The sequence below is a fragment of the Myotis yumanensis genome, unplaced genomic scaffold (genome assembly GCF_028538775.1).
Source record: "Myotis yumanensis isolate MYYU_CA2020_CCGP unplaced genomic scaffold, mMyoYum1.0.hap1 SCAF_12, whole genome shotgun sequence".
NCBI classification, from domain to species: domain Eukaryota; kingdom Metazoa; phylum Chordata; class Mammalia; order Chiroptera; family Vespertilionidae; genus Myotis; species Myotis yumanensis.
Window position 1 is genome coordinate 39,492,602 of NW_027223763.1, and position 25,763 is coordinate 39,518,364.

Genomic DNA, 25,763 nt, shown 5'->3' on the forward strand with positions numbered 1-25,763 from the left:
ATAAACCTACTTTTGCCCACACCTGTATTTAACAAATGTCCTTAGAGAATTGTGGAAATAAAAAACCTCCCCACATTTTACTAATTTGAGTATCCCTGTTTTTTTTTCTTTTTCTAACTTCTGGCCCAGTTGGTGAAAAGTTGGATATTCGCTAATCACAAGCTGTTCACATTTCATTACTTCTTAAGAAAAGAAGCACGATTCTCTACCACTAGCAAATTTATGCTATTCCATAGACCATGGTGGCATGAGACACATAACTGTGCAGGAAAAACAAAGTGGTTTAGCCAAAGGAAAGCCAGCTGTGCATGGATTAGGGCATTTTGGTCAATGACTAGACAGTCCTGTTATTGGCAGGTATAATCATGATGGTTGCTAGTGTTTTATTTGTTTTACTATAAATTTCAAATCTGTGGTAAAATTCTTGTGCGGTACTATTTTGCAGACAGCAAACATGTTCTACATTGTGATCATAATGGCCATAGTCCTGCTGAGCTTCGGCGTGGCACGCAAGGCCATCCTTTCGCCCAAGGAGCCCCCGTCTTGGAGCCTCGCGCGGGACATTGTGTTTGAGCCATACTGGATGATGTACGGAGAAGTCTACGCGTCAGAAATAGACGGTGCGTGGCAGAGTTCATCCGCCACAGAATTGAACTTTTGTAGATGCTCAGAGTCAAATAAAAATCTGGAAAGTAATCACCTGAATCTTAAAAAATATAAAAAACGTATGGTATTCTGCTAAATTAATGTGCTAAATATTTACTTAGAATCATAGGGCTGTGATTCATCTTATCTCCTTCTTTTAAATGCTATTTTTTTTTTTTTTTTTTTTTGTAGTTTGTTCAAACAAGACGTCCTGCCCTCCTGGTTCTTTTCTTACTCCGTTTCTCCAAGCTGTCTACCTCTTTGTGCAATATATCATCATGGTGAACCTGTTAATTGCTTTCTTCAAGTAGGTTATTTTAATTAAATATGGTTATTTTGTTGAAATAAAAATGGGAGCAGGTATTTGGGGTAGATTCACATATATTTTGAGTGTGTAACCTTTGGTTTTTGTGTGACCCGTATTTCAAAATATGGGCATGAAACTACCCTTAGGAAGGCAGTAGAGCATGAGGAGAGAAAAACAATAAATGGAAGTAAATAAAAGTGGGGTGAAAGGAATTATGCATTGTAATGAAGTAATAATTAGAATAATGGAAGAATCACAGTTGGTGAGGTTGACAGATGGCTAAGGAGTACTTGATGTCCTTTTTCACTTGGCTCCCAATGTGTCTCATACTGTTTTCTTCTATCACTTTTCACTTACAGTCTCCTTTTCTGGGTCATCTTCTCCTTAACCTTTTAACATTAGAAGCATTAGAAGATCCCTGGGGGCAGACCTTGCTTGTCTTTTGTTCACGCTTTTTTTGGTGATCTTGATCAGTTTCCTGCATATGCTGACAAATCCTTATTTATATCTCTAGCCCCATCCCCCCCCCCCCCCCCCCAACTTCAGTCCTGTAGATCCAACTGCCCCTTTCGTGGCCAGGCAAGTATATGATAGACTTCTAAAAATTGTAACGTTCAAATTCTTGATCTCCCCTCTTTCCCTACATGTACCCATTTTACTTGTAGTCTTTCCCAAATTTATGAGGAAGACCACAGGTTTCTGTCAGACTTCCATCGTTCAGACCAAAAACCTTGGATTCATTCTCAATGCCTCTAGTACTTTCAACTGAAACCTGTCAGGAATGCCTGTTGACTCTACCTTCAAATAGATCATCAATCCAGCCACCTCTCACTACCCCACTGCTATCATAGAGCCTCCTAATTTATTCATCTGCTTCTGTGGTGGCCCTATATTCTATTATCAACACAGTGACCCTTTACAAACATACATCAAATGATGTCACTCCTCTGCTCCAAATTGTTTAATGGCTCCCCATTTCCCTCTGGGTAAAAGCTGAAGTTCCTACCATGACCTAGAGGACTCCCTGTGATTTGACTTCCCTTCTACCTTTCAAATCACACATCACACTGTCTTCCCCTCATCCATTTCTCTCCAACTACATTGGCTCCTCAGCAACACAGGCGTGTCTACATTTGCTGTTCCCTCTGTGTGGAATGCTCTTCCCAGGCATCAGTGTGGTTCATTCCCTCACTCCTTCTCAAGTCTTTGCTCAAATGTCCCCTTTTAACTTAGGTCTAATCTAAGGATTATATTTACAAGTGCAGCCCCCTTTCCTTCAATTGTCTCCTTGGCATGTCTGCTCCTCCTTACTCTTCGTTTTTCTTACCCACTTATATAACATATACAAATATATTTTATAATTTATGTATTGTATTTTTATGTCTATCTGTCTTCTCAGATAGACATAAAGCTCATCAAGGACAAGTTGGTGTTCTTGTTTGCTTGAATTTATCCCAAGTACTGAAGATATGAGAAAAGGGAAATCAATGTATAAAATGTAAGTAAAGAAAGTAGAGAAGATAAAGGCTAGAGGGAGGCAAAATAAATGAGAAAAAATGAGTTGCATGTAATGAGGAGGACATACCTTCCTGCTTTTTACAAGATTATATGATAGCTATTATCACTTGTAGCTCCAGCATTTTATGAACTTTAAAACTTATTGGTGATTAGTAATTATTGCTATATTTTGATATATCAAGTAATATTAAGAGAAGGGCATTAGATTTTTATTTCTCAAAAACATCAGGTGTCAAGAGAGGTTGAGAATCCTCACATGAACCAATTTCCTCACTTTAGAGATGAATACAATTGAGGACCAAGAATGCTGAGAAAGCCAAGATCTGACTACTTGGGGCCCTTCCCACATTCTTTGTACCTATAATTAATTACCAAGAATCTGAAATACACTGTGGCTATCTGTACCTGCAGCTGGGCAGACCGTAGTCAAACCTGGAATGGCAGTAGCATGTAATCTGGTGGTTCTCAGACTTGATCATGCAGGAGAATCACCTGAAGGGCTTGCTGAGCTACAAGTTGCTATGATGCTCACGCTGGAGTTCCCAATTCCATAGTTCTGGAATAGGGCCCGCGAATTTACATTTCTGACAAGTTTTTAGGTGACACTGTTGCTTCTGGTTCAGGGACCACACTTTGAGAACTATTAAAACCCAGTCATCCGTTTTCTTCATCTACTTTATGGACTCTACTTTATGAAATGTCCCCATCCTCTTATCCTAAGCTGGCTTTCTCCTTTTCTTTAGTATTACACATATATATATATAAATTTGGCTGCCCTACAAGTACTTCTCTGCCATCTTTCTCCCAAGAGACTAAATTTTATATTAGTCTACGTGCAATGTTAAGATGGACATTCTGTTGTGCTATAGCCTCCTCACATTATAGACTTAAAGCCGAGTAGTTAAAGATGATATATTATCTAGAATAACTGAATAACTACTATACCACTACAACTTTTATTGAAAGTTTTATAATATGGATATATTTTTTGCACTGTCGGCATATTATAATTGATTTAATTAAAGGGAAAATCCAAGGTGACCTACCAATAAGCAATTACTTTTATTGTAAAGTTCATCTAAATAATATATCTAGCTTCTAAATACAGACTTATTGATTTATTTTAGGATGAATTGATGCTTTTTCTCTGTCTCTTCTTCTTAATATTGTGTTGTCTGGGTGCCTTAAGTAGGATTATTCTAGCAGTTCTCACATCTGACTTTAGGAGAATCTCTTCATACGGTTGCTTATATAGGAACATTACAGCTGTTTACCATGAATGATGAATTATGGACTGAAAGGAGCTTATATGAGAAGGGATGGTGAACCAAGAATAGTGTTAAGTTCCAGAGGGCAGTTTCTGTTTATTGCATTTGTAATGTTAGCATTTTCTTCATTTTGATTGTATTTTCTAACTTTGTTTTTTGATTCTTACTAGCATGATTTATTGTAGAAGGTGATTAATGTATTTTGTTGGGTGCAAGAAGAATTAGAAATGCAATGGATATTATTTTCATTGGCTAGCTGCTGGTAATGTGTCAGGTGAATCAATCATAAAATTTGATTGAAAAATAAAAAAATCTGTTCTATTTCAGGGTTCTATATTAAAACATTGTCCCTCTCTTTCTACAACTTACAGTAATGTTTATGTAGATATGAAATCCATTTCAAATAAACTGTGGAAGTACAATCGCTATCGCTACATCATGACCTACCATGAGAAGCCATGGCTGCCCCCACCGTTCATCCTGCTGAGCCATGTTGGCCTCTTCCTTCGCCGCCTTTGCCATCATCAAGCTCCAAGTGACCAAGAAGAGGGTGATGTTGGATTAAGTAAGTTTTCATTGATGAGACAGGAGGAAGAGAGTAGGGAGTGGAGATCCAAGGTGTAGGCACACCAGAGCATTGCCAGTGAAATTCAGGGCCCAGGATGGAAGGCTCTGGGGAGTCACTGACATCAGAGTGTCAGCTGAAGAGCTGGGTCTAGGGAAACACATTGTGGTTGTGTGATCATAGTGCCTTTTGATTAACTGATACTTTGAAAGAATGGAATAGGTAGGAACAGAATCTCTGTTTGAATGTGTAAAGGCTTTATGTTTTTACACAGGTGTTATTTATGGAATACCTGTGTTTTCTCTGCTGACCTGGAAATTCATGGTCTAAGGCAGTGGTCGGCAAACTCGTTAGTCAACAGAGCCAAATATCAATAGTACTTCTTCAAAATGGACTCGCCCAGGCCGAAAACCGACTTCTGCGCATGGGCCATGAAGTTTCAATCGCACTGTACGCGCGCCTGAACGTGATATTTTTTGGAGGAGCCACACTCAAGGGTCCAGAGAGCCGCATGTGGCTCGTGAGCCGCAGTTTGCCGACCACGGGTCTAAGGAAAATCGATAAACAAGACATTTTGTTTAACTTATTAACCAGTCATAGTTCTCTCGTACTTCTGGGCGTGGAGGTGCTTCTGAATAGATGTTTCACATCTCCAAGTACTACCGCTCAGGATACAGAAGCAATTCTGTTGCTTGAATCTGCTTTCCGTGGAGGGGTGCAGGTCTCCTCTGGGCTCTTGCAGTCGCACTGCTTGCGAGTCGTTGCCTCCGGGTTAGTAGCCGCCGGGTTAGTAGCCGATCTCTGGATGCCGGCTCCTAACTCTCTCTCCCTCTCTCTCTCCAAAGCTTATGTCTACATATTTTGAGATTTCCCTAGTTCATTTTGCTATACCATATCTTGGCTGCATGCTATGACTGTCACACTAATTCTCACAAGAGAACATTCCTTATTGTGATTTTACAGATCTTCTGTAGTTCCTCTCAAGCAATCCCACAATTGATACCAGGTCCATTTCTAGATAATTCTGTAGAGGAAATAGGTGGCATAAATCCACAATCCTTTATCACAAATTGCAAATCCAAAGTACCTCTGAAAATGGGAGGTCTTTTTTCTTCGTAGGTCGTGGGAAGACTCATTTGGGTAAAAGTTGCTTAGAAGACTAATGTGAACCCAGTTATTCTCATTACCCCTGTAGTGTGAATATTCATCAGTTTTGCTGCAGAAATAGTCATGTGTTTGATTGTAGGGACTACTCTAAGTGTTTTACTCATTTGTGGAATATACGCTTCTTCTACTTTCCTAAAACTAGAAACAGAATTCTAAATACTAAAACACACCTGGTCCCAGGAGTTTCAGATAGGAGGTTGCTCATTTCATTGAGTCCTTAGGGGGACAGGTGTTACTGCAGGGTTGACAGGGTGATATTCTTTTGTTCCTGGTTGTTGGTTATGTGAAGTATTTTTCCTCTCGAGTCACATTGGAGATTTCTTTTTCTTTTCCATTCCCCCACCAGAGATTCAATCTTTGTAAGGAATTCAAAGACAGTTGAAGTGAATTTAAAGGCTTATAATTATACTGTAATTCTTAGGCTTTTAATAGAGCTCCATCCCAGTCATTGGCTGCAGAACTGTCACAACCTAATAGATTGTGAACCACTTGAGAGATCCTGGAATTAACTAGGATTTGATCAGATTTCCTAGCACCATACCTGGGTTCAGCTGGGTCTGGGCTTATCGGATGAATCTGGTATAAAACTCAAGTAAATTTTCTCTTCACTCCAAGCTCTGGAAAAGTCCTAAATTTTGTGAGATTGCTTCCACTCCTCTGTATTGAGGATCAAGATGTGTGCATATGGGGCAGCAGTGCCACCTGGCGGACAGTTCCAAGAACGCTCCACATGCCACTATTGGCACCAGTCACTGGAATTGCTCTGTGGATTGCTTGCTCTCAGGAATGCACAGGAGTTTCAAGTCATGACAGTTGTAAAGTTTCTTGTTCATAGGAGAGTCTTTAATGCAAACAGATATTGAGAGTTGGGGAGATAATGGATTTTTTTTTTAACATTTGAATCTTCCACGCCATGAAATCAGAAAACATTATGCACTTGGATATTGTTTTCTTTTAGCTGTGTTTTTCAATTTGAAGTTCATATGTTTGTCTCTTATTATATGGGAAAATAATGGAACACTTTCACTTCTAATAAATTCTGGAGAACTCTGATGGTTCTTTGTTTCTCTAGTTTAAGTGAAATGATTGAAGGAAGAGACCCTTCCACTTTTACCCCTTTTCAACACCATTTTTGTATTTTCTAAGTGCTGGAAACTTGCTCAAAAGATGTATTTTTTCTGGTTAGGTCAGAGTGACAGCCAAGTTTGTAGACTGAATGACTGTTGAAGTTTGATGTAGAGTTGCATCACCAAATGCTGTCTGTGTCTTTTGAGGAGTTGAATTATAATTCTGTCAGGGAGCGGGGCTAGCCTCCATCGGTGACTGACGGATAGTGAGGTATCTTTTTCCAATAGAATTTAGTATATGCACACTCAGTCTAAGAAGGTCGAGCTTTCTTACACTTACAGATTAATTTCAGATAAAGGCTTTGTCTTTTAGCCTTGATTTTAACCTGTAGCTTATTTATTGTCCTTTTGAATGATAAAACAGTTGCCAGGGAAGAAAAGGACCATCCGTTTTGTGGGAGTCAAAATTTATACATGGATTTTCCACTGAGCAGAAGTGAATTTTTGTTGATGTGTAAAAACATTCTAACCTACTAAAATATTGAAGAGGAAGTGTCTGTTCTCTATGAGTCATCTTCAGATTCCCATGCCTGTTAATAGGACAAACAGGAAAGACCCAGACATACGTTTCCAGCTGTTCCTATATCCTGTATCCCCATTAATACAAGGAATACAGTCTGACAAGGCAGCAAAGTTTTACCATACAAGCTACAGTTTATCAAATTACAGCACAAGTAGAAGAGAAGCCGCTCACACACTGTATCAGAATCCTATTAAAGGTGAATCATGATTATTTTTGTGTAACATACTTATTTTCACAGAACTCTACCTGAGTAAGGGGGATCTGAAAAAACTTCACGATTTCGAAGAACAGTGTGTGGAAAAGTATTTCCATGAGAAGACGGAAGGTCTGAATTGTAGTTGTGAGGAACGAATCCGAGTGACAGCAGAAAGGTAAAAGATGAATGTATTTTCCATCCCCAAACTACCACCCAAACCTGATTCTACTAGAATGTCTAAAAGGGTACAAAGATCTACTTTCGAAACGCAGAGGTTTGGATTCTCTAAAATGTTCTCTAGTAACATATACTGTTTATGTAATTGATGCCTGTTTATTAAATCTAGTTACTGCACGTGAATGGTGAATAAGAGACAAGAGTCCCTACCTCCATAGGACTTACATACTAGTGTGTGCATGTGGAGGAGTGAGGGGGTGGAGGAGAAAAAAAATAAAGGAAACATAAAAGAAATATGTAATTTAATGTTCAGCAGTAAAAGAGCCATGAAGAAAGTTACAGTACTATTATAAAGGAACTAGAGGCCCAGTGTGCGAAATTGCATGAGACCCCAGACCCACCGTACCACTGTGGGGGTGGGACCCCGGTGTCCGCCGTGCCGCCACCCACCACATGAGGCGGGACCCCAGCCCCGCCGCGCCAGCGAGACCCATCAATGCACCTCCTAGTGACCAGTTGTTTGGTCATTATGGCGTTACGGCATTACGGTGTTATGGCCACGGGCTTTTTATATATATATATATAGATGGAAAACGATAGTGGCAAGGGGTCTGTCAGAGTTGAGGGGTGGGTTGGGCAATTTTGGGCAGCCTGGTGCAGGCAGGTCGCTCTGAGGTGGGTGAGGAGAGAGACTGAGGGCGGTGGGCCAGGCAGAGACACCTGGTGGCATGGTGCACCTGGTTGAAGGAGCAGCAAATGCAGGCACCTGAGGCAGCAGCAAGGGTGTCCGGGGGCTGCAGGGAGGTCCGGAGGAGGTCCAGTGTACCATGCTGGTTGCATGGAGAGTCATGAGGATCTCAGGGCGCCTGACCAGCAGTTAGCTGTGCAGTAGAATTGAGAAGAAGTGGAGATAGCAATTACAGCTTTTGTGGAAAGGTTTACTGTGAAGGGAAGCAAGGAGGGATTTGGGGACACAATAAAGTTCTTTTCTTTTGTTTCATGTGATAACAGTAGTGTGGATGGTCTTGGAAATGATCCACCAGCAAGGAGAAGCTGCAAGAGGAGAGGGGAGGTGATTTGCTAACATGGAATCCTGGAGAAGGGGTTTCATGGAGGAGCAGGCCAGGAGAGAACGTGGCCAGTGTGAAGGAGATGCATGGGTTAGGAACACGGATCTCACAGTAACGTGACCAGCTGAGAGCGCCTGTGGGCATGTGTGCTTTGGGGGGACAGTGCAGAGAGTCCATTCAGAGGTTTGAGGAGAGAGGAGATGTGTTGCAAGAGTGAACACATTCAGAAACTAGTAGGATCCAAACTATTATGGATGTACTGCTAATTGTGGGTACCCAGCGTTGGGTTAAAATAGGGAGACAGCATGCATTGGCATGCATTTAAAAAAAATAGGTTTTTATTGATTTCTGAGAGAGGAAGAGAGAGAGGGAGAGAGGAATAGAAACATCAATGATGAGAGAGAATCATTAATCAGCTGCTCCTGCACACCCCCTAGTGGGGATCGAGACAGCAACCAGGGCATGTGCCCTGATCAGGAATTGAATCGTGACTTCCTGGTTCATAGGTCAACACTCAACCACTGAACAACACTGGCCAGAACTGCTCTTGTAACTGGAAGCAAATCAACAGAAGTTAAATGTGTTTCTTCATTGTGTGTATGTGTGTGTGTGTGTGTGTGTGTGTGTGTGTGTGTGTGTGTGAATCCTTACCTGAGGATATTTTTTTCATTGGTTTTGTAGAGAGAGTAGAAGGGAGGGAGCAAGGTGGGGGGGGGGGGAGGGAGAGAGAGAGAGAGAGAGAGAGAGAGAGAGACATCTATGTGATTGGTTGCCTCCCGCACGCACTACAACCAGGGATCCAACCATAACCTTTCGGTGTATGGGATGACACTCCAACCAACTGAGCCACCTGCCCAGGGCTCCTGATTTTTTTTTTCTTGGGATCAAATAGAGAAGGATTAGAAGGTAGATGGATATGTAGCTTCTGGAAAATATTCTAGATGCTTTCAAGGATTCTACAATGTAATTAGGAAGCTCTAATTTAACTTCAACACATAATCAATGTTCCCTCTTGATAGTGCTATTTTACCAACCTGCTTTTACACGATTATTTTTGTTGAGGTCATTTCAGGGAGCTCAAAAATGAGGTGTGGGAGGGAGGGAGGGAAGAATATTTTTCTCAGGTAGCGGAACAGTCATTTGCAGAGGGAGGGCAAGGAGATCAGGGGGCTATCTGCTTGAGAGCAGAGATCAGCCCTGTCCTTACAGAATGAAGTGAGCTGCGAAAGTGGAAAAGGAGAACATATTAGGTCTGTTTTATGTCTTATTTTCTCTATGTGGAATGCTGGCTGCCTTTTGATGTAGTGGTATAAGTCAGCATTTCCCTCTCTGCGCTGTGGAGTAAGATGTTCATTAGGTATTTCTCCATAGGAAGCATGTTTGGTCCATTGTATTTGGGAAATGCTACATTTTTTAGAAAGTTCACACACTAACATAAAGTGCGTTGTGACTCAGTAGAGTTACAGGTTGAGCAGGTCTGTCATTATTTGGCTGTGAAACTGTATTGAGGAACATTTGTGACCAAACACCTCCCAGCATGGAAAACATGGGTGTAATTCACTTAGCACTTCATGGGACTCCAGGAGCCCCCAGAGAACTTTGCCTGGATCCCAGCTGAGTTGCTGAGAGGTGCAGGGGCACAATGGTTCACGCCATTGAATGCGGAGTCGGACTCTGTCACCGATCACGTGACTGGCCATGTGACCTGTCCTCTTTTCACGAAAGGGATAATAGTGATGACTACCTTGTAGGGTTGGTATGTGGATTAAATAAGAGAATAGTGTAGAGCCTTTGGAAAATGCCTGGCACGTAATGACCACTCACTGAAGATTACAGTTGTCATAATGACTATAATTATACCTGTTATAATATCATTTTAAAATATTTTGTCCAAAGGCCCACCGTAAAACAAGAACCCATCCTGGTCTACCCTCCATCCTCAAACCTTGCACAGGGGAAACGAAAATGATAAGAATGTGCTCCATGTGTCAGAATGACTGAAAGGATAGATTAAATTAATGTAGCTGACGGTTGAGGAATATAATTAAAATATGTTTCATAGGACATAATGCTTTAGAAAATAAGTGCCTGTAAAAGCCAGAGGACCCGATTTGAGGGTGACCAGGTTATTTGTCTAACAGGTCTGTATTGTAGCACGTTACCTGTTGCTGTGAATGGTTGCTGGTTTCTATTGTGTCCATGCAATGTGGCTGCTGCTAATGGCACTTAATGAGTCTCCATTACTGCTGTTCAGACTGTACTGGTTTTGAATTAGATGAAACAGTGCACTGGATGGGAAGCTCTAATTAAGCATATTTGGAGGGGAATATACATATATTTTGTGCTCTTTCCCTCATCAGCATTGCCAATTCTAGTTTTGCAGGTTCCAGAAGGTCAGGAAGCATTTATTAAGCCTCCATTGAGTTGTAGAAGTTGAATTCTATGGCAGACACAAGAAGAGAAGGTGCCACCCACATAGACGATAACAAAAATGGAAAATGCCACCCTCGTTATTATTTATTTCTTATGTGCAAAGCTGCCAGAGAGAAGAAATGGGAGATTGCTCAACCATGGGACTTGAGGGGCTCTTGAGAGGGGATGTGTAATACTATTTTGATACAGCTCTTCACGGACTAATCACAGCTTCTCCCAGTCTCCAAATAAGTCTGGGGACCATTTTGTGTTTCTGCATAGGGTCATCTCAGCCATGACACTGTTGGTTGGATTCCCTGTCTTACTGTTTTTACTTTATTCCTGTTTCTCAAAGATTTTCATTATTGAGAAATTGGAAAGCTTACTCCCTCCTCCAAATAAAATAATAAAATGGGGGTGGGGGTGAGGAGAAAGAACAATGTCATAAGCCAGAGTCCACTGTGAAAAGTTTGGTCTCTTTCCATTTCGCCTTCTCTATGCTTTTAGTTAAAACTATACGTTTGTATTTTGTTCCCCGCTTCAAGCTTATACATCAAAAACATTTCTTGAATTGGTTAACCAGTCTTTGTAAACATATTTTAACTTTTATTTTCTCTACTTACAAAGTTTTTCATACCACATTTAAAAGTATATACTGCAGAACATAACTAACATCTATATCCTTACCCCTACTGTTAGAAATAGCCAAAAGAAATGATCAACAGCATAAGTTTGAATTTTAATGGCTTCATAATACTTTATCTCACAATGTAAAGAATATCTGTGTTCTTTAGCACAGTGAAATTCTTTATATATGTTGCCTAATTGAATGCCCCAATTTTGCATCCTTGGCTGCTTAACTAATACAGTTGACTATTTTACTATGTTTCCTTATTTTTTGTCTTTTGTGAATTGTCTGTTCATGTTCTTTGGAGTCCTTATAAATTTTTTTTTTGCAACAATTTGTAAAAGTTTTGATTTATTAAGGAATACAGACACCTCATCATATTTGTTAGAATAATTTCTAACTTACTTTTTTTTTGTTTTAAAATTTTGTATTCTTATGTCTATCAGTTTATGTAACCAAATATGATACATTTTATAATTTTATGGTATTCCTTATTACGCTTAGACAACCATATTCGTTTCCAAAGGTTGCCATAACAAAGTACCCAAAACCGGGAGTCTCACAAGAACAGAAATTTATTGTCTCACAGTTCTGGAGGTTAAAAATCAAGATGTCGGCAGGGCCATGCTTTTCTGAAGGCTCCAGGGAGAGTCCTTCCTTACCTCCTCTAGCTGCTGGTTTGCTGGGAACCCTTGGTGTCTTTGGTTTGGTTTTCATTCCAGTCACAGGGCAGTCTTCCCCCTGGGTATCTTTACATCATCTTCCCTCTGTGTCCAAATTTCTCCTTTTGGTAAGGACCCTGGTCATATTGACTTAGGGCCCACGCTAATGGTCTCATTTTCACTTGATTACCTCCGTAAAGACCCTATTTCCAAATAAGGTCACACTCTGGGAGTACTGGGGGTTAGGGCTTCAACATCTCTCTTTCGGGGGGACACAAAACAAAACCCATCCCCACACAGAGATATATACAGAGAAATATATATATATATAAATATATATATATATATTTTATTGATTTTTTGCAGAGAGGAAGGGAGAGGGATAGAGAGTTAGAAACATCGATGAGAGAGAAACATTGATCAGCTCCCTCCTGCACACCCCCTACTGGGGATGTGCCCGCAACCAAGGTACTCGCCCTTGACTGGAATTGAACCTGGGACCCTTCAGTCCGCAGGCCGATGCTCTATCCACTGAGCCAAACCAGTTAGGGCTATACAGATAAATATTAACCAACATATTCTCATTCTCTCTCTCTCCCTCTCTCTCCCTCTCTCTCTCTCTCTCTCTCTCTCTTTCTCTCTCTGAAGTCAATTGTTACATTTAATTAGACTCCACTTGCAATTTACTTTTGTACTTGCATAGTTGTCTTGTGTGGCTTCGACATGAATCAGTGGCTGGACATCATGATGCTGGGTTTAAGTATTCAAAGTAACTTTTTAAAAATTGCCTCAGGTTTTCTCTGATATAGGTCTCTTAAAGTAGGATTTGTCTGAAGCCTGGGAAACCAATTTGAGATATAGATTTGGATTTTTTTTAAGATGTATAAAACATTTTTTTTCTAATTGCATATTTGATTATTGATGCTATTTCTATTATCCTGGTTTCTTCCTCAGGATATCCTTTCCTTACCAAAATAGCATAGTGCTTGGCAATAGGAGATATCCAAATGTTTGTCATATAAATTAACAAATATATAAATTATTTCGAATGGGCTGATTGGTGAGATGATTGAAGGGATAACTAACAGGAAGCTGGACATATGGTTCTGAAATATTAGAAGTAATGACCAATGTAGATTTGTAATTTTTCTGTATTGGGGTGACAGGGGGAACTATAGGAGTGGGTGAGATCCTCTGGAATGAGACTATATATTGGAGATGGAAGGTGGCAGAAGACACACCTAACTTTGGGAAGCAGCCTAGCCCGTGGTCGGCAAACTGCGGCCCTCGAGCCACATGCGGCTCTTTGGCCCCTTGAGTGTGGCTCTTCCTAAGCCTTAGGAGTACCCTAATTAAGTTAATAACAGTGTGCCTACTTATATAGTTTAAGTTGAAAAAATTTGGCTCTCAAAAGAAATTTCAATCGTTGTACTGTTGATATTTGGCTCTGTTGACTAATGAGTTTGCCGACCACTGGCCTAGGCTGAGGAGCTACTAAGGGTGGAAGAAGGACACGAAGAGAATAAGGCAAATTCCCATTGGCTTAATGTGTTTATTGGCTTTCTCCCTCCCTTCACCATTAGGGTTACGGAGATGTACTTCCAACTGAAAGAAATGAATGAAAAGGTGTCTTTTATAAAGGACTCCTTACTGTCTTTGGACAGCCAGGTGGGACACCTGCAGGACCTCTCTGCCCTGACAGTGGACACCCTAAATGTCCTTTCTGCGGTTGACACTTTACAAGAGGATGAAGCCCTCCTGGCCAACAGAAAGCTTCCTGCTTGCAGAAAACTTCCCCACAGCTGGAGCAATGTCATCTGTGCAGAGGTTCTAGGCAGCATGGAGATGTCTGGGGAGAAGAAATACCAGTATTACAGCATGCCTCCTTCTTTGCTGCGGAGCCTGGCCAGAGGCCAGCATCCCCCAAGAGTGCAGAGGGGACCCCTTGTTGAGACTGCAGACCGTCACAGAGAGACTTCAAATAAAAGAAATGACCAGGAAGAGCAAGAAACGGGAAATAGTATACTTGCTTCTTGCCTTGACAGGCAAGCCCACCCAAAGCATGGCCACTTTCTTCTGGTCCCTTCTCATCTAAAGCAAGTTCCTTTTTCTGCAGAAACTGACTTGCTTCTGTCCAGATCACCTGTGGAAGTGGGTACAGGTGTGCTGGCACCTGAGCAGGTTACCCAGAATGGAGTCCCTGTTCATCTGACTTGGCAGACCCCAGTTGTCTCAGCCCAGAGCTCAGTGGCTGAACACAAGGAGCATACATATGAGCCAATCGTGCAAATACCAGCCAGACAAGGCAGGGGAGAGAAAGTTCTAACCACTTTGAAAATGACCTTCCCTTCCCAAGCTGAGAGCGTGCAAACTGGAGGTGGATATGTGAACTGGGCATTTTCGGAAGGTGATGAAACTGGTGTGTTCAGCATCAATAAAAAACGGCAAACCTGGCTGACCTCCACTTGTAACAGTAACGCTAACGAGAGTGGACAATGCCAGAGGCAGATCTGGGGCAGATCCCTCCCTAATACCTCAGCAGGATGGGCCCAGCCTAGTGATTGCTCAGAGGTGGGGCCAAGACTCCAGCCAAACACATCCCTTTGGATCAATCCTCTCCGCAGAGACAGGCCCCTCTTTCGGAGTCAGAGTTTGAGAATACACAAGGAGGAGAAACTGAAGGCCTGTAAGGTTACAAGTAAGATGTAAACACTTAAAAAAGAAAAGTATAAATTCTTTGCATTGCTACTATTTTTAAAAAGTTTACAACTTTTGGCTGCATTCTCATTCTCTCCATTCTCTGATCCTTCCAGTAAAACAAAATAGTTCCTATACCATCTTAAACTTTGTCGTGTAAACTGTTTCCCTCACAGGTTGTTCAAGATCTTCAGAGATGGGACAGTCAGCATGGATCAAAGCAAAAATGCTAACCAAGGATAGGAGGTCGTCAAAGAAAAAGAAGAAAACACAGGGACTCCAGGTGCCCGTAAGTGCCTTGTATGTTTTTGGCACTGAGATAGCAGCCAATCTTAGCTTGTTTTCTCTTTTGTCTAAAGCAGTGGTTCTCAACCTTCCTAATGCCGCGGCCCTTTAATACAGTTCCTCATGTTGTGGTGACCCCCAGTTGCATTGTTACAAATTGAACATAATTAAAGCATAGTGATTAATCACAAAAACAATATGTAATTATATATGTGTTTTCTGATGGTCTTAGACGATCCCTGTGAAAGGGTCATTCGACCCCCAAAGGGGTCTCGACACACAGGTTGAGAACCGCTGGTCTAAAGCGTCACACACACAAAATAACACCGTGAAGATATAAATGTAAGAGTCATTAGAGTGGGTGTGCCACAATTCATTAGCTCACATGTTGAAGGACATTTGTCTCATGTTTAGTTTTTGGCTGTTCCATACAAAGCTGTTGGGAACATTCGCACACAAATCTTTGTGAAGATATATGACTCAATTTCTCTCCAGTAAACATTTAGGAGTGGAATGTCAGAGTCATATGGTAAGCAGTTGTTGTAGAAGATACTCCCAAACTGCTTTCTAAAGTGGTAGCATCATTTTACATTCCTACCCGTCTGAGTAATACTTTATGAGCATCCCTGTAATCCACATCCTCACCTATCCTTAGGGTGCTCAGTCCTTTCAATTTTAGCTTTATCAGTGGGTGTGTATCTAATAGTGGTTTTCATCTGCATCCCATAGTGATGTAGCGCTAGGTATCTTTTCCTGGGCTTAGTGGCCACCCATATATTTTTTTGGTGACATGCTTGTTCAAATCTTTTGTCCATTTAAAAAGTTGGATTGTTAGTAAGTTGTAAGATTTACTTTGTATCTTTCAAGGAATCTGTCCATTTCACCTAAGTTGTTGAATTTATTGGCATAAAGTGTTAATAATATTATTATCCTTTATTGTCAATGGGATCTGTAGTGAGATCACTTGTCTCATTCCTGATATTTTAAATTTGAGTCTTCTTTTTTTTGTCAGTTTGGCTAGAGATTATGTTTTATTGATCTTTTTAAATAACCAATTCTTACTTTCACTGATTTTTTTCTGGGTTCCAGTTCATTGATTTCTGCTCTTTATTATTTCCTCTGTTCTGTTTACTTTGGGTTTAATTTGCTCTTTTTTTTTGTAGTTTGTTAAGGGAGAAAGTTTGGTTATTGATTTGAGACTTTCTTCTTTTCTAATATAGACAGTTAATGCTATAAAATTCCCTACAATAAGTGTTTTAGCTATCCTACAAATTCTTTATTTTCATTTAGTGAATCTTCTTATTTATTGTTTGGAAGCCTTAGATCTGAGTTAGCTATTCTATAGGACTTCACCTTTCATGGTTTTAATGTCTCGCTTTACTTTTCTATTCTATATATATTTTAAAAACAACAATCTCAATGCATTTTAAGTATTATGTATAACTTTTATTTTTTAAAATTTTATTTTCAATTACAGTTTACATTCAATATTATTTTGTATTTGTTTCAGGTGTACCGCATAGTGGTTAGACAATCATATATTTCCCCCTAATATGTCCAGTACCCACTGGGCACCATACATAGTTTTTAAAATATTATTGACTGTATTCCTTATGTGTACTTTATATCCCTGTGATTTTGATGCATTTTTTAAAATTCTCACCCAAGGATATTTTTTTTATTGATTTTTAGAAGAGTGAAAGAGAGAGGGAAAGACAGAGAGAAATATTGATGTGAGTGAAACACATCTATTGGTTGCCTCCTGCATGAGCCCTGACCAGGACCCGGGCTGGGAGGAACCTGAAACTGAGGTACCTGCCCTTGACCAGAGTCGAACCTGAGACCCTTCAATCTGCAGGTCGATGCACTAGCCACTGAGCCAAACCAGCTAGGGCTTGATGCATTTTTTAAAGCACTTCTGTTCTTTTGGGAATGAGAATCAGAAGCAAAGATATACATATTGAGAAAATGATGTGAAATTACCTTTTTGTGGGAGAGATTGACTTGCTAAGAAGACTCTGGGAAAATTCCATGAGTTGCTGAAATCCCATGACATAAGAATTTAAGTAGGTTTATTTTTTGAAATAGTTAAAAGTGGCCATATTTCAATGAGGAATTTAAACTGAGTTCAAGTACTAATAACATGCATTTTCTTATTGCTTTGTAGTTTATCAGTTTTCTCCATTTCTTCTCTGCCCTTGGGGAAATACGTAGAGCACCATTACTATTGGCTACCTATTATTTTAATGGTAAAGGGGTTGGGGCTCATAGACATTAAGTAATTTGCCCAAGTTAATGTAGTTTCTAAGTGGCAGAGCTAGAATTTCAACACAAGTTCTTTTGGATCCCAGCCTTGTTTGTTTGTGTATTTTTCCTCTATCCCAGTGGTTCTCAAACTGTGGTCTCCTAGCAGCATGGAAGCTTACTAGAGATTCACATTTTCCCTCCCCCAGACCCATTGAATCACAGTTCCAGGGGGCGGGACCCAGTGATCTGTGGTTTAACACAGTCCTGGGCGATTCTGATGCACACTTACATTTGAGAAGCCCTGCTTCCCACCCTGGTTCTCATTCGTGATTGCAATTAGGAGAGTTACCTGACGCTCGTGGACTGTCAGCATGAGTGATGGGAGCGCAGAGCTTCCTGGTTATTCTAATGTGCAGCCAATGTTAACAACCAGGCACTTCACCAGGGTCCCTCTGTTAATGTGACTCAATGTTTTCAGATTAATATCACTGTGTTCCAATGAGTATCTTTCTCTCCAGGTCATAACAATTGATGCCTGTTTTCAAGGTGACCAGTCAAATTCAGAGCCAGGAGAAAGTAACATCTCCAAAGAAGAGGAGTGCAACAGGAACTGGCTGACAGTGTCCAAGTTTAGTCAGTTAAGTATGTAACAGTCTGCACTCTTGGATCCCCAAACCTCTGGTAGAGTCCCCTCAAGCTATGATCTATAGACCACGGGTGGCCCCTGATGTTCTTTTAAGTGGAGATGAGGGAATGAAAGGGTGGTAACGCCCTTTTTGGGAAAATAGCTCTTTTCTGTTTTTAATTTTTATGAAAGGAACAATATTTCTATGTGTTTAATGAATCTAGAAAATAAAAATTAGGATTTAGATAGTTGTTTTATTCAGTGTTCATTTAGTCTGATTTGTGGGGGGAGGTTTTCTAATTTTATAGTCTTAAGGCTCATGTGACATTGATTTGGACACTTACTCAGAGCTCAATGGATTGAGTTGTACTTGGTTATTTACAACTTCCCACAAATAATGTTCATTCCGTGGGCAAGTATCCCTTGAGTTTAATAAGCATAGTGTGTGTGAGGATAAAATATGGGTCAGCCAGCTAGGAATGAAGACTATGATCCAGGCATAGAATGTGAAATAAACCTAGATAGGTAAGATAAGGACAGACTATGAACAGAATTGAGAGCAGTGATCAGAACTTTGAACTTCTTGCATTAGATAACAGGAGAATTTACTAATTTTTAAATAGAAGGGACTATGTGAGTAGGAACTCAGGAAGATTTAACATTATTTGAAATACCAAACTTAAGGTACAAATGGACATTGTATTGAAATCTATGTTATTATGCTTCTTTAAAGCATCTTTAAGCTTGCTTTTATAGTTGACTAGAGGCCTGGTGCACAAATTCGGGCTGGCCGTGGGGAGGGGCTATGGGCAGTTGGCAGGCCGGCCCCGCCCCTCCTGGTTGAACTCCCAGTTGAACTCCTGGTTGAGGGGACAATTTGCATATTAGCCTTTTATTATATAGGATGGTTTTCAACTGAGGGGTAGTGGCCAGGGATGCTGCTAAACATCCTACAATGGGCAGCCCCACCCCCAACAAGGAATTATCTGGTCCAAAATGTCAGTGTCAAAGTTGAGAAACTCTGATTTATATTTTAAAAAATACTCAATTATCTGTTAAATCACTGTGAATCAAGAGGCTCTAAGTGGAAAGAGACATTAGAAATTAAATTATTCAGAACAACCTCAATTTACAGACATGGCTTGAGAGCTTAATTATCTTGCCTTAAATCACACAGCTTATTAGAGCCCATAATTTTGAATAAATCAAATCTCATACCTAAAGATATGATTCTAGGGCTAATTATTAAATGTATTCATTTTATTTATTAATGTATATTTAGTATCTATTACATATTTTAATCAGTTAGCTGATATTTAGGTTATTATATATCATCCTTATTTAATTTAAGTTCTTTTTTAAATTGAAATATAATTGACATATATCATTGTATTAGTTTTAGGTATACAACATAGTGATTTGAAGCACATTGTGAGTTGAGAAGCTTCTTTTTTTTTTGGAACCTGCCCAAATTGAGTTAATTTAAAAATAATTTAAAAATAAATAAGTTTGAGGGTGGGGAGGTGCCCTGTCAGTTAGCTCTCTTTAAATAAAAGTTCTGAGGAAATTAACAATGAAAAGAAAAAGTATACTTTTTAGCTTTTCCTATAGGTATTTTATTTAAATTGTAATACTCTGTTATAATTGCAACCATAATTATCATAATTTAATATTTTGATGAATGTATTATATATGAAATTTTGTGATTTTTCTAATAGATTTTTTTTGTATCCAAACCAAGGATGGAATGGTTTATTTCTGGAAGTCCTAGGTTCCTCACTTAGTGTGGTTATATACTTATTTTTTTCAGCACAAAATCATTAGAAAAAAAATACAACTATTAACTTCCTATGTTTAATCAGGGACTTTAATAAGTATTATGCTCAGATTTAATCCAACCGCTATATGCCATGGACTGTGTAGGTATCAGGTATAAATACTACTACTACTAATTCTCATCATCTTTTTAAAGAAAAGTCTAAAAATTAAATCCATTTGCTGGCATTTTTTTTTTTTTTTTTACATAGCTCACTATGATGCTTGATACAGTTGTTAACCCTTTGCACTCCGCTGTCCCCTCTCAGGGGACATCGGAATTCTAGCATATCACTCGGATGTCCCCTCTCAGGGGACATTGCAGTTTATTAGTGATTACGGGGAATTGAGTTATTTCAACGCAACTTTTTGAGACATGCATGTTTCCCTGAAGTTTTATCTTGAAATGGCACAAGAAATTAAATCAAAATATCGTAAAATTACTAAGATATATACAAGAAATGTCAGCGGGTTTTGTGTCGGATTAAACAATAAACTACATATTCCCGATGTGGGACAAAGAAAACAGGACTACACTGTGTGTTCTAACAGGAAAACACCTGATGGCAGGCGTCAAACCACTTATTACTGTCAAACATGCACTAATCAGCCTGCAATGCATGTTGGGGAGTGTTACAAAACTTATACTGTACAAAATTATAAACAATAAAATATTGTTTTTTTTGCAAATATACATTCCTCGATGTCACCCAATTCATATAAGTCCAATATCATTATAATACGTTACTTGGTTCCAAAATTATACTAAATAATACGAGGGTCTGTAAATGCACGTTTCCGCCGCAAAGTAGCGTCGAGTAGCTGGTAGCCAATGTCCAGAATGGTTCGGAGTGCAAAGGGTTAAGGAAGGATTCCCAACAATTTGGAACTAAAATTTCACATATTTTAGATAAAGCCTGGATGGTAGGGTGCAGGGGAAGGTGAGTGTAAAAAATATACAGAAGGCATGTTTTATAGGACAGGTTATGGCTAATTTAATTTTTGACTTGAGAGATAAGTATAAATGTTATAAATAAAAGTCAAGGTAACTATTAAAGTATAGAAATAGGATATATAGCTTTCAACCACTTGAGAAAAATAAGGACAAAAGAATCTTTCTAAAACTTGCTCAAAAGAGAAAAAAAGCTGTATTCACATTTAGATGAATGCACTCTGTTCAGATTTTTCTATTTGAAAGCAACACATTTTCATGTATTCTCTAATTTTTCCTTCTTTTTAACAAGGTCTAGAACCTAACATATACCAGAAAACGAAAACCAAAGGAATGGAGCGGCATGCTGCACAAGTCAGTGATTATGTAAAGCAGTCTCCGGAGGTAAAACCTCTCACGTGATACTTTGTAAGAAAACATTGATGCACACAACATGACTCCTTGACTGTGTGTCTGTTTTATCTTTGTGTCCCTTCATTGGCTTCTGTGTATTACACTGAAATCTTTGCTTTGAATATTTGCTCAGTTTTTTTTCTCCCGCCCCCACATTTTAGGCTTTGCTTGTTCTTCTTTATGTAATTTGCCTGTTAATGCATTTGAAGTAATTTAGCCTGTGCATTTTTGGCATGAAAGAGAAAGAACTTGGGAATTTTTGGAACTCTTTTCAATACGCCTTTACCAGGTACAGCTAGAATCAATATAGAGAAGCTACGGGGAGACAAAGTTCAGCCCAATTCGAGGAGGAACTTTTAGCAAGTGGAGCTTTCCAAGGATGGAATGGTTTATTTCTGGAAGTCCTAGGTTCCTCACTGTGTGTGGTTAGTCATTCAGGCTGAGGAAACCTCTTTGCAGATGTGTTGGAGGGGATTTGGGCATTGCAGGGTAAAGGGCCCTCAGTGTTTCTCCAACACTGAGGCTCTCCTCATCTGTGGTCTGTTTTCTTTACCATCCATAAACATGTGCCTGCTTTCCTTCCCATGTGGGAAGTGTGATCTAGTTAGCGAACCCAAGAAATCTAATTTTAGCTTGGTTTGCATATTATCTTTAATGTGGGAGCTATGTACACATTACCTGTCTGAATGTAAACTAACAGCCTGAGATGTTCTTGAAGGACTGTAACCCGTGAAAGGTTTTATTTTTAGGTATATTTTTATTGATTTCAGAGAGGAAGGGAGAGGGAGAGAGAGATAGAAACATCAATGATGAGAGAGAATGATTGGTTGGCTGCCTCCTGCACGCCCCACACTGGGGATGGAGCCCGCAACCTAGCCATGTGCCCTGACCAGGAATCCAACCGTGACCTCCTGGTTCATAGGTAGACGCTCAACCACTGAGCCACGGCCAGGCTGTGAAAGGTTTTGATAGTAAAATGTAATATTGCTTGAAGGTAATTGGAGGCAGGGATCTGTCTGCCCTGTCCAGTCCTGGTTCGGCCACTTCCTAGGTTCCAAAGCTATAGGTATTCCTCCGTTAACCTTTGAGCTTCAGGAGCTGAATCTCTAAAATGGGGCTAATCTCTTAGGAGATTATTGATAGTGGATGACAAAAATAACACCAATGGAAATGCCTAGAGTAATGGCTGGAGTGTCCTAAATTTCGAGAAATAATAGTTGAATCTAAATAGGAAAAAGAATGAGCTGATTTCAGGGTAAGGTTATTCTAAATAATCAACTGAAACAAAAGTCTACTAATGATAGGACATGATGTAATGTTTGATGTTTCCTGTCAATGTTGACCTTTATTTCTTCTTGATTTTATATGTTTGCTCTCATTTCTCTTTTAAAAATAATATTAGTTTCTTTTAAAATATATTTTTATTGATTTCAGAGAGGAAAGGAGAGGGAGAGAGAGATAGAAACATCAGTGATGAGAGAGAATCATTGGTCAGCTACCTCCTGCTCGTCCCTTACTGGGGATCGAGTTTGCAGCCCTGGCATGTGCCCTGATAGGGAATCGAACTGTGACCACACGGTTTATAGGTTGACAGTCAATCACTGACCCCACACCAGCTGGGCTTCACTCTCATTTTTGTAAAAACCTTTATATATTACATTTTCTCTTTGCTGTCACCATAAAAATAATTTCATTCTGTTAAAGTCCATCAGCAGATTGAGTTACTCATATTTTGTGCTAACATTATGCATCTTTCTAGCCTAGGTCTAGTATGTTAAGTAAAAGAGAAATAATGAGTTATAGGAAGGGGAGAAGGATTGTACTTTGCAAGGATTGTGTTTTGCAAGCATGTTACTGGAAGCGTGGGGTGGGAAAATGTTGGGTAAACATGTAATAACCTTTCCCTTCTGCTCAGGATCTGAGTAAAAACTCTTTGTGGAATTCCTGGAGCACCAACCTCAACAGGAACTCCCTGTGAGTATTTCTAAATGTCTGTCTTTAGCATCTTTGGCTTCTGTTTTTATTTTTAATAGGATTGGGAACACAGGCTTAATTTGGTCAGAAAAGGAGAAAAATAGTGTTTGTCCAATGACAGTATTTTTTTGATAGCAACAAATTAAAATCATTTATTCTCCATGTTTTTCCATTTCTGGCAACAAGATCTCATCTCGGTGCCTTTTAAGATGATAATGTAGCACCTGGTACTACAGCAAATTAACCATTTGTCTTTTCCATGTCAAAAAGCACACATGGAATAATGAGTACCACATCTTTTCTGATAGATAAGATTGTGGGATTTGCATTAAAGAGTTGAAATGATGCTGTCTTGCCTAAAGAAAAAGACTGAGACTAAAACCTGATTATGTTTTTTTTCTTTAGTTTTAAAAATAATTCTTGTTTAAACATTTTTTCTTTTTTGTTTATGAGGTTGATCTTTTTTATTTTTGGCTTCTCATTAACATCTTAAGTGTTTGTCAGGGCAGCAAATTTGAAAAATATGGAGATGGAGAGAAAGGAAGATCGGCGAGGCTGGGGGTGGTGGGGGGGAAGGGGGACGGAGGGGAGAAAGTGATAGACACCTGGTTGTTGACTTGAGAATCCTGGAATTTTATTAGTAGTCAGAGAAATAAAATTTTAAAATGAAACGAGCAAAGATGATTCTATTTTATTTGTAGTGTTTTCTGGACTTTTCCAGTTATATCATCAAATTCACTATCCATACAGCCACAGAAGCAGAATTTAAAACCATCTATTCTACAAAGGGCCAGCTGCTACCAAGCAGGTGGGATGTGACTTTCAGGTTGTAGTCAGCTCCATCAGAGATTACCTTTTCTGCTAGAGCTTTTATCAAGGTCTGTGTGCAAGCCGGCCTCTAGACGTAAAGCACACGTGACTTTCTTCTCCCAAAGGTTCAATAGTTTGTGCACATGCAGAGTAGTGGGTTATTGCAGCATGAAATTAAACAATAATTGTAATTGTACTTTTCCCCCCAAGGACTTTACATACTGGAGATATTCTTTAAATGCATTTACTCAGACTTGCCCATGGCCACTTGTGCACTTGAGCAGGGCAAGTAACAATTTAAAGCTAATTTCAGCCTGTGAACATTTAGGGGCCACGTGGGCTAATGAAACTGATTTGTAGGTTTGTCTGGAGATATTCACAGACTCATTTGTAGGCATCTGCTTTGCATAGTTCAGGGACCCTTTAGTTCAATGATCCAGAACAACACAAACACAGTTAATCTTATATATGTTGTGTGATCATAGCTAATTAAAACCAAAAACCAACAACTGCTTTTCAGTTAGCTTAGGTCCTACATAGTAGATGAATTACATGCATATTTGAACTATTTCTTGGTTGATAAAGATAGGGGTCAAAGGTAACTGATACTTTTCTGTCAATGAAATATATACACACATACATCCTATATAATAAAAGCCTAATATGCTAAGTGTCCGGTCATCTGATTGGCCATTCAACCAACCAAAGCGTAATATGCTAATGATATGCTAAAGATACTCAACTGCTTGCTATGATGTGCACTGACCATTAGGAGGCAGACAGTTAACTAGTTGACCAGTCGCTATGATGTGCACTGACCACCAGGGGGCAGACTCTCTGACTGGAAGGTTAGCTTGCTGCTGGGGTCTAGCCAATTGGGACTGAGCGAGACAGGCCGTACATGCCCTGGAGCCATCCCGCTGTCCCTCCTCAGCTGGCCAATCTCCCGCTTCCCTCCCCGGGCCCAATCATGCACTGGTGGGGTACCTCGGCCTGGCCTGCACCCTTTTGCAATCTGGGACCCCTTGGGGATGTCGGAGAGCTGGTTTCAGCACGATGGTAGAACAACTGGTTGCTATGACACGCACTGACCACCAGGGAGCAGATGCTCAACGCAGGAGCTGCCCCCTGGTGGTCAGTATGCTTCACAGGGGGAGCACTGCTCAGCCAGAAGCCGGGCTCATGGCTAGCGATCACAGTGGCGGTGGTGGGAGTCTCTCCCGCCTCCGTGGCAGTGCTAAGGATGTCCAATTGATGACTTAGTAGGCCATTAGTCGGAAATCCCCCGAGGGCTCCCGGACTGCAAGAGAGCACAGGCCGGGCTGAGGGACCCCCCCCTGTGTGAACGAATTTCATGCACCAGGCCTCTAGTACATATATATATGTATAGACTCTGTATTGTTACTGTTTCACATACTTCTCCTTCCTTTGATCACTGAAAAATGTAAAGCATTGTCTAAACAACTTTAATTTTTCAACAGGTTGAGAAGTTCAAATGGAGTTGGCAGTAAGTTTTTGTATTTAAATATTTTTTTTGTCTTATCAGTGATAAGGTTCACTCTTCTGTTGAGATTTTTGTAGTTCTTGAAATACTATCTATGACTTGTCTAATATGCAAAGTAGAAAATTCAGCATAAAAATAGGAAGTTGAATGTCTTTCTCCAGGTATACCAGGACTGATTCTAGTTTTGGATCACCTG

General features: G+C 39.9%; 1 protein-coding gene across 1 annotated transcript in view; it reads left to right on the forward strand.

The window, feature by feature from the left end:
* The window catches only part of TRPM6 (transient receptor potential cation channel subfamily M member 6), a 138,020-nt gene that overhangs the window by 86,238 nt on the left and 26,019 nt on the right, over positions 1–25,763 (forward strand). Inside the window, exons 22-31 of the mRNA XM_070431486.1 lie at positions 446–620; positions 838–952; positions 4,110–4,303; positions 7,359–7,491; positions 13,849–14,963; positions 15,139–15,251; positions 18,013–18,136; positions 21,179–21,270; positions 23,195–23,253; positions 25,545–25,570. Of these exons, the coding sequence (XP_070287587.1) occupies positions 446–620; positions 838–952; positions 4,110–4,303; positions 7,359–7,491; positions 13,849–14,963; positions 15,139–15,251; positions 18,013–18,136; positions 21,179–21,270; positions 23,195–23,253; positions 25,545–25,570 (2,146 nt within the window). The remainder of the gene's footprint in view (positions 1–445; positions 621–837; positions 953–4,109; positions 4,304–7,358; positions 7,492–13,848; positions 14,964–15,138; positions 15,252–18,012; positions 18,137–21,178; positions 21,271–23,194; positions 23,254–25,544; positions 25,571–25,763) is intronic.